The sequence below is a fragment of the Populus euphratica genome, unplaced genomic scaffold, assembly GCF_000495115.2.
Source record: "Populus euphratica unplaced genomic scaffold, PopEup_1.0 scaffold31.1, whole genome shotgun sequence".
Lineage (NCBI taxonomy): Eukaryota > Viridiplantae > Streptophyta > Magnoliopsida > Malpighiales > Salicaceae > Populus > Populus euphratica.
Window position 1 is genome coordinate 560,750 of NW_011499850.1, and position 7,940 is coordinate 568,689.

Consider the following 7,940-nt stretch of genomic DNA (forward strand, 5'->3'; position numbering starts at 1 on the left):
TAAAGTACTATTTTGTGATATTAGTAAAATCACTTAATTAAAATTATCATTAATGACATAACTTAAATTAAATAATTTTCTTATTATTTTTTTTAAAACAAACAAATCCCTTAATAAATGAATTATTTATACGGAAAGCACATGCATAAAAGAAGCAATAATAACAACATTCCATGGTTGTTTTAGCAAACTGACCAACTTAATAATTTATTTAATATCAATAGTAGTTAAGATTTAATATATTAAAATGAAATAATTGATTTTAATTAATTTTGAAATATTTTTTGTAATAAAAGAAGCATCATTTGTATATCTACTCTATGATTTACTTTAAGGAGAGATAAAAAAATGAAAAGAAAAATCATATCTGTACCCATTAAAAATTATAAAAATATTTTCATGGAAACTCGAAAAAAAATATTTTAAATTTTTTCTTTCTTATTTCTTCATGTATCTCTTTTATAGAGTAAGCATTTATAATTTCTACTAATTTTGCATAAAACAAATTGCATCGCATGTCATATTTTAAAATACTACTAATTTTGTCATAATATGGACTATTCATTGGGCCAATCTTGAAAATGGGGCTTAAATCTTTCAGAGAAAAAGTGGTCTCCTAGAGTATATGACATTATCCTCACTGCCCACCAAGCAAAAAGACGAGACCAAAAGAAGAATGTCTTGCTCCACCCTTCTGAACCAAGTAAGTTGCAACTCCCTCGTTATCTGTCTGTACCATGTTTACTTCTTCATAACTAAATGTGGGCGGTTTAGTTTGTTACTGTTTGTTTTGTTTCTCTGACGTTACAGAGTCTTCAGTTGGGTTTTGCCAAGAAATGGACTTCTGTATCTTGGAGACCAAGAACAAGCACTTGTTGCACTTGTCAGGTGATTATCTCATCTGTAAACACTTAACTCTGCACATTTTGGTCTATACTTCATTGTCTTGTTTTGCTTCGATAATTTTAGCGGGACTTGATTCTGGGTTATTATTGTTATTGTCAAAGGTTTAAGGTTAGGTTTCAGGGAGGGAGGATTATAATTTGTGGGAGTTTTTTCTACTACTTTTCTATGTTGGTATGGATTTTTAAGTGTTACAGGCTTCTTTTAAGGTTTGAAGCAGGTTTTTACCCGGTTGAATATGATGGAGGATGAATCTATGTGGACAAAATTGTTGCTTTATGTTGAAAAATGAAGATGGAAAATCATGGTTTTGCAAGATGTAAATCGATTGGGTTTTATTTAATTCTCCCCACAATTCCTTCCATCTATTAGTGAAGGAACTTATTGCTGAATGATATAATTTGGGCTTCCACCGTTTTCATGGTTAGGAAATGAATGGATTACTCATGCATGCGTGCTTATAGTCAAACTATTTGCCCTAAATGTTGGTTTTGGGATTGTTGTTTATTTGATAAGCGGATTTTTCTGTGTTATTTGTGTATGGGAAGCTGCTCCATTTCTTAAATTATGTTGAGGTGCTGAGATCATGATTATGTACTTTACAGGAAAGAAGCACCTTGGAGCCAAAAAAGAAACGAGATAGAGAAAGCAGAGGAGAGAAAAACAGGTCAGTCACCGAGGATAAATCCCTTATTTCCAGATCTCGTATAAGTCAGCAAGACAGCCTTCCTCCATTGGTTGGTGCTTTGAAAGCTTCAGCTGAAAAAAATGCAGCCAGCTTTCACTTCCCTGGGCATAATAGAGGGCGTGCTGCACCGTCTTCATTAACACAGCTTATTGGGTTTAGACCATTTATTCATGATTTACCTGAGCTTCCAGAGCTTGACAACCTCTTTTCACCGGAGGGGCCCATTTTAGAGGCACAAATGGAAGCTGCCAAACTATTTGGATCTTCAGAAACATGGTTTCTTGTTGGAGGTACCACTTGTGGAATCCAAGCTGCAGTAATGGCAACTTGTTCACCTGGAGAACACATCGTTCTCCCTCGCAATTCACATATATCAGCCATATCTGCTATGGTATTATCTGGAGCAATACCGAAGTACATAATACCTGGGTATGATTGTAAATGGGATATTGCTGGTGGTGTCACTCCGTCACAGGTGAGTCTATTAATATTATTGGTTGGAGCATTGGGGATTGATGCCTGGCTGGCTGAAGACATGTTGCTATCTACCTTCTAAAATTGTTTTGTTACTTACAATGGTAAAACGTTTGCATTCATATTTTTTAGTATGAACAAGAAATGTATATTTACAGTCGTCACATTAGAGCCTCTCAACATTCATGGGGAAAGATAAAGATGCCAACCATTCCTTTCAGTTTTAATTAAATAAGACCCTTTGGTTTATTTAATTTTGTTGTACTGATGGCATGCCAATAATATCTTTAAGATGGATCATATTATAGGTGGGGAAAGCTATCAAAGAGTTGGAGATGGATGGTAAAAAACCAGCTGCAGTTTTTATCACATCACCTACTTATCATGGTATATGCAGCAACTTGAGTGAGATTTCCCAACTTTGTCATGCTTATGGAATTCCTGTGATTGTCGACGAGGCTCATGGAGCACACCTAGGATTTCATCCCCAGATGCCTCATTCAGCTCTTAAGCAGGGTGCTGATTTGGTGGTACAATCTACTCACAAAGTTCTGTGTTCCCTTACACAGTCATCAATGTTGCACATGTCTGGGAATATTGTAGACAGAGATAGAATCTGTCGGTGCCTTCAAACCCTTCAAAGCACAAGCCCCAGTTATCTGCTTTTAGCATCATTAGATGCTGCTAGAGCTCAACTTGGTGAAAACCCAGGAACAGTTTTCAACAAAGCTTTGGAGTTGGCAATTGAAGCAAGCACTCTCATTAAAAAGATTCCTGGTATTAGCGTGCTTGACTTGGCGAGCTTCAATGAATTTCCTGCCATTGATCCCTTGCGCCTCACTCTTGGTTTTTGGTCACTTGGTTTATCTGGCTATGAAGCAGATGATATTTTAGATAGAGACCATGGAGTCATCTCTGAGCTTGTTGGGACCCAATCTATTACATTTGCAATAAACCTTGGAACATGCAGGGAACATAATCAAAGGTTAGTATCAGGATTAAAGAAACTACCAACATCTTCCTCACATTCCAAAACCACGGAAAAGAGGGTGGAGAGCAGAGAGCATGCACCCTTCAATGATATTTGTATCAGTTTGAATCCAAGAGATGCCTTTTTTGCAAATAAAAGGAGAGTGAGTATCAGAGAGAGCCTTGGCAAGGTCTGTGGTGAGCTTATATGTCCATACCCACCAGGGATCCCTGTAATTATTCCTGGTGAGATTATTACAGAAAGGGCTTTGAATTATCTGCTGGAAGTTAGAAGGAAAGGTGCTGTTGTTACTGGAGCTTCCAATTCTCATCTCTCTTCCATAGTTATCTGTGATGTGTGACAAAAGACGCGCTAAGTCAAGAGCTCTGTTGATTTCTTGTTTCCCCTGTTGGAGGCAATTGACAAGAGAAGAAATTACTTTCCTGTGGTGTCAGAGACTGGAACTTCAAATTCAGGTCATGGGGTTCTGATAAGACTAGCTGTTGGTGCTTCGCTAAGATGGTTAAAGACTGTTGGTTGCTCTGTAAGAGCTGTCTACGTGAACATGAAACCTGTTGTGCATGTGCCACAAGTTCATCCTTAAGTAGGAGACACCAAAGCTTGTCATCTGTGAACATTGATGAAATCTTTACTATGCTAGGCTCTTTTCTCTATCAGATTTCTGCTCCAATTGCGTGAAGATGTGTTTTGCAGACCCTATACTAATGAACCATTCAAAATAACAGCTTCAACCACTTTCAACTTCCATATCTTCCCTTTAACATGCATGTGACGGCTAATGACAAAGGGGTAGAATTCAACTTTAGATGGCAATGGCTTCTAAATGCAGGGTTCGATGCATCTTTCTTCATTTGTATCTGTCAACAAGTTCGTTTTATTATTTGCTGTAATTTTGGGCATTGACTTGATACTTGTGGCATTAGTGTAGGAACATGGAGCATGTCAGTATCATATGATAAGCCCCCACCGCCCCGCCCTCCCTCCCCCCTACCAGAATAATGCTGCTGCCGGTATTGATATGGAAGAATCACTTTTTTGGAGCCCAAATATAAAGCAAAATGCAGTGAGCAAAGAGGAGGCATAGCAAACGAGAGAAGTGGAGGTGCTAGCAACCTGCCAGATAGATATGATTAATGTTTTGAATATTGTGGTTCTTGTATAATTTTAATCATACTCTTTAATTGAGTTCTAATCATAATTAGGTATGATCATCCCTACATATTGCATGATTTCGTTGTTGATATAATCTGAAGATCATGAATCGACCACTTGTAATATACCTCCTTTTTTTTCTGAACAGGTTTGTCCCCATTTATGCTCTACACCTTCTTACCTTTCCTGTCTTCCACTCTCAATTCGAATCTTAATTCCAATATAACCATGGCAACAACACAAGGATCATGGCTCAGGTCACTAGCCCCATGTTATAGGGGCAGTCCATGATCCGCTGCGTCTTCATTTCTCAACAACTACCCTTTATCCCCTTCCAAGTTATTTGTGCAAAAGCATACCAAGAAGGTAGAAATGGAGATAAAAATAATATCCTGAGTCAAATTGAAAAATCTGCAGTCAGGTGCTTGTGATTCTAATTTCTATGCCCCAGTACTCAATCTAGGGTGAAACAAGCCCAGAAATTCTGACATGAACAAAATAACAAAAAAGTAAACATTGGCTGGTCTAGGATATAAAAAGAACCAAGCATTTAGATTTCCTTCATTATGATTTTTTGGCACCCCATAACAAAGATACATTCCAACTAAGTATGCATCCTCCCCCGCCCATTTTACCACTTTTTTCAGTAAAGGTTCATCAGAACCTAGTGGTAAAAAACAAATAGCATTGCATGGAAAAACATGGAAGCAAGACACAAACTGTGACATTGAGTCATCCAAAAGGATCAGGAGCAAGCCTCACAAATCACAATCACTATTTCTAGATTGATCAGGCTCTTCAACTTTCGGTTCATCCAGACTGCACACTGGATTAGTCCTGTGACTCCGTTTCGATGGTGTCCTTGCTTTCTTCTTTACTGGCCAGTAGAAAGGAAGATAAGCAGAGGACTGAATCAAGGGTGGAGGTAGGATTGCTGGCCGGCCGAGCTGGAGTTCTGTACAATCACCTGGACCAACCCATGTAAGGGGATTTGCTGCAGCAAAAACAAGGATATGTCATTAGTAGGTTTTCACATGAATTCTTTATGCAGCAGAAGATGCCTTCAGGAATGCTATCTTGAATTCAGTAGAAAGTCCCAAGCAAGTTAAGCCAGCAGTCTGACCACGAGGTTAATCCAGTCGTGCAACAGATTCTCATATAATTCTCCCCAGGACCACCCATTAATCAATCAAAAGTCATAACCAACCCACTCCATGAAGAATTCTTTCCAGGTAGTCTAAAACCATGGATATGATGAAATTAAATAAAAAACACTAAATACTCATTAATTCATGATAAGGACTCCACCTAAAGAAACAAGTGGTAAGAGTTTCTCAACACACGTAACAATTTATATGCTTAGGTTAGATTGGTTTATCCAATGCCTCACCCCATTACCAATTCCATTGAGACAGCTCCCACGTTCCAGAACCACATAGACCCAGATGATCTAAATACAGAATCAATCCAACCTGAATAGTGTTGGGTTTCATGGATTGACCACAAAATATACTCCCCTCCTTACATGGAGCAGCAAGAGTGCACTGCAGTAATGCAAGGAACCCACACATGGTACATATATTAGACAGATCAGTTTCAGTTTTCACCTCACAAGAAAAATAAAACTCAAAAAACGGTGTAATCAACTTTGTTGTTCTTTGAAGACAGGCCCAGATTAGAATTCATTGAAAAAGTGAAGAGAATGGTGCTTGAGGCCTCTTTGGAATGCAAAAGCATACTGGTAGCAGTATGGTCTGGCCCTCACATATTTAAATAACTTTATATATGTTTCATGTAGAACTGGGAAAAAATCTACATTGAAAAAAATAAAAAATAAAACATCCTAACCAAGGGAATTAGAAACTTCAAACCATGCAACTTTTGCAATCCTCCATAAAACGTGTGGCAACTTTAGAGAACTAAATGAAAAGGGGCAAATTTCATTTAAATTGCTTCAGATGCTTTAGTCATGCAGACCCTAAGGTGAGAAGTGAGAAGACAAAATTTAGTCGAGTCTGAATACAGAACTTCATTCCTTCAGATTTATGGCTGTGTCGAAAGTTAAAATTGATGGAAGTTTGCATCACTGAGTTAGAAAACTGAGCCAGTTCACCAAGAATTCCCTTCACTTCATGTTAACAAGTAAAAAGCTAATCATTTTATCTGCATACCCTCACCAGGTTCAAGAGGTCTAGCATCATCACATGAAGCTGATAAACGAGGACGCTTTTTTCTCACATAGTTTTCCTGCAGAGGCTTTGGTATTTGAAATGAAAACTGTGCGAGAGTTAAGCCATCTCTCATATACTCGGGATGTTCAATTAAGTACCTGCAAAATCAAGAGATTTAACACCTAAAACAAAGATCACCAAAAGATTATCTAGCATTATACATAGAGATTAGCTCAAGTGTGATAAACAAGGGGTCTGAGCTATTGCAATATAGGAATATTCAAGCAAGAGGAGTCAACATACTTTTGGATTTCCACCATTGAGCGAAGTCTCTTGCCTGACGGTGCTTGATAGTACCTGAAAAATAGAGAAGGGAAATCAAAAGGCATATAATGAAGAAATCATGATGGTAGAAGTTTCCAGACTGGAACAGCTATAGATCTCGATGCAGACATGTGAATATCAAAAAATGGGAAAACTGATTAAGAGGACAGTGCGAAGTGAATAAATCTACATTTTCAACTGATAGAAAAGAGGGAGAGAGCGGTCATAATAGTGTAGCCAAATGACATTACAAAATTAGTCATCGTCATCAATTAAGACTTGAATCATTAAAAGAATATTCTACATAATACTCAACTACAGTTGACGCGGAGTTGCATGTGCTCTTAGAGACATGGAAGGCTTTAAGGTTCTTGATAGGTTTCCATAAATGGAAACCATAATGAGTGAAATTAGATTATAGTATAGAACAAACCACGTGTTTCAAAAAAAAATGGTACACGTACACATCTGCAAATTTGGTACTTCCTTCACCCCTGATTCTCAGCAACCTTTGCCACCCGGGAGGGGGCTGAGCAATGTTAGGTTTATCAATTGCCCACAGCCTACTCCCATCTTGATCAATGTCTGTTGGATCATCACATGATATATCAGGCCGCCACTCACGAGCAGTTTCACAAAAAAAAGGCTCTTCCAGAATATGTTCCCGTAATTCTTCATACTTCTGTTTTGTTGGGATGAGCCTCCACTTGAAACATTTGGCACATTGCACAGTAAAAGCTCCTACAGATGGCAAAACTCTAGAAGGCACATTCAGGTCTGAGTATTTTCTAAATGGATGGTGGGACAGGATCGGTTGAGGAACAGGTTCAATTTCACCAGCATCATTAGCCAAAGGGTCATAAAGAACCAACTGTTTAGAGGAATCTTCAATTGATTGGTCATCTATATCCCATGCATCACCAGAGTTACCCTCATTTGAGGAAGAAGAAACTTCAATTGGTTCCTGAAGGGAGCTATTCAAATGACCTGTGTAACGTGAACCAGTACAGTCATCTCCTTCCATTTTTAACACATGGAAAGTTTCTCCAGGATGGGACTGCATCTGATTATGCCTCAACCACCTAACAGACAGTCACAAGGCTCGATCATAAAACTTCCCCATCAATGAATATTTGATCTTTTCGGAAAAAGAAAAGAAAAGCCTCCTCTTTCATAGGAAAAAAGAAAAGGCAATTTATCCTGATACGGGGGGGGGGGGGGGACAAAAAAGAGGAAC

At 38.2% G+C, this 7,940-nt stretch overlaps 2 protein-coding genes across 4 annotated transcripts in view; one reads left to right on the top strand and one right to left on the bottom strand.

Annotated features, from left to right (window-relative positions):
* The first annotated feature begins 577 nt into the window (after positions 1 to 577).
* Positions 578 to 4,402, top strand: LOC105120911 (uncharacterized). Of its 3 annotated transcripts, none has more exons than XM_011019318.1 (5): positions 578 to 703; positions 811 to 888; positions 1,509 to 2,066; positions 2,374 to 3,886; positions 3,980 to 4,402. In XM_011019318.1, the coding sequence occupies exons 1-4, from the start codon at positions 626 to 628 to the stop codon at positions 3,394 to 3,396; spliced, it is 1,737 nt and encodes a 578-aa protein (XP_011017620.1). In that variant the 5' UTR covers positions 578 to 625; the 3' UTR covers positions 3,397 to 3,886; positions 3,980 to 4,402. The 3 variants fall into 3 exon arrangements, with proteins under 3 accessions (XP_011017620.1, XP_011017621.1, XP_011017622.1); XM_011019319.1 differs by having other exon boundaries at positions 3,985 to 4,402; XM_011019320.1 differs by having other exon boundaries at positions 2,374 to 3,736.
* A 334-nt stretch (positions 4,403 to 4,736) lies between these two features.
* Positions 4,737 to 7,940, bottom strand: part of MBD02 (methyl-CPG-binding domain protein 02) — a 4,376-nt gene continuing 1,172 nt past the window's right edge. The window contains exons 3-6 of the mRNA XM_011019321.1: positions 7,168 to 7,785; positions 6,683 to 6,736; positions 6,380 to 6,537; positions 4,737 to 5,202 (exon numbers count right to left, since the gene is read on the bottom strand). Coding sequence (XP_011017623.1) covers positions 4,967 to 5,202; positions 6,380 to 6,537; positions 6,683 to 6,736; positions 7,168 to 7,766 — 1,047 coding nt within the window. The 5' untranslated portion in view covers positions 7,767 to 7,785 and the 3' untranslated portion in view covers positions 4,737 to 4,966. The remainder of the gene's footprint in view (positions 5,203 to 6,379; positions 6,538 to 6,682; positions 6,737 to 7,167; positions 7,786 to 7,940) is intronic.

Excerpts from the sequence above, each read along its gene's own strand:
- LOC105120911 (XM_011019318.1), top strand. The coding sequence starts at position 626 with ATGACATTATCCTCACTGCCCACCAAGCAAAAAGACGAGACCAAAAGA. Across the intron at positions 704-810 it reads GCTCCACCCTTCTGAACCAA|AGTCTTCAGTTGGGTTTTGC; the intron begins GTAAGTTGCAAC and ends CTGACGTTACAG. Across the intron at positions 889-1,508 it reads GCACTTGTTGCACTTGTCAG|GAAAGAAGCACCTTGGAGCC; the intron begins GTGATTATCTCA and ends TGTACTTTACAG.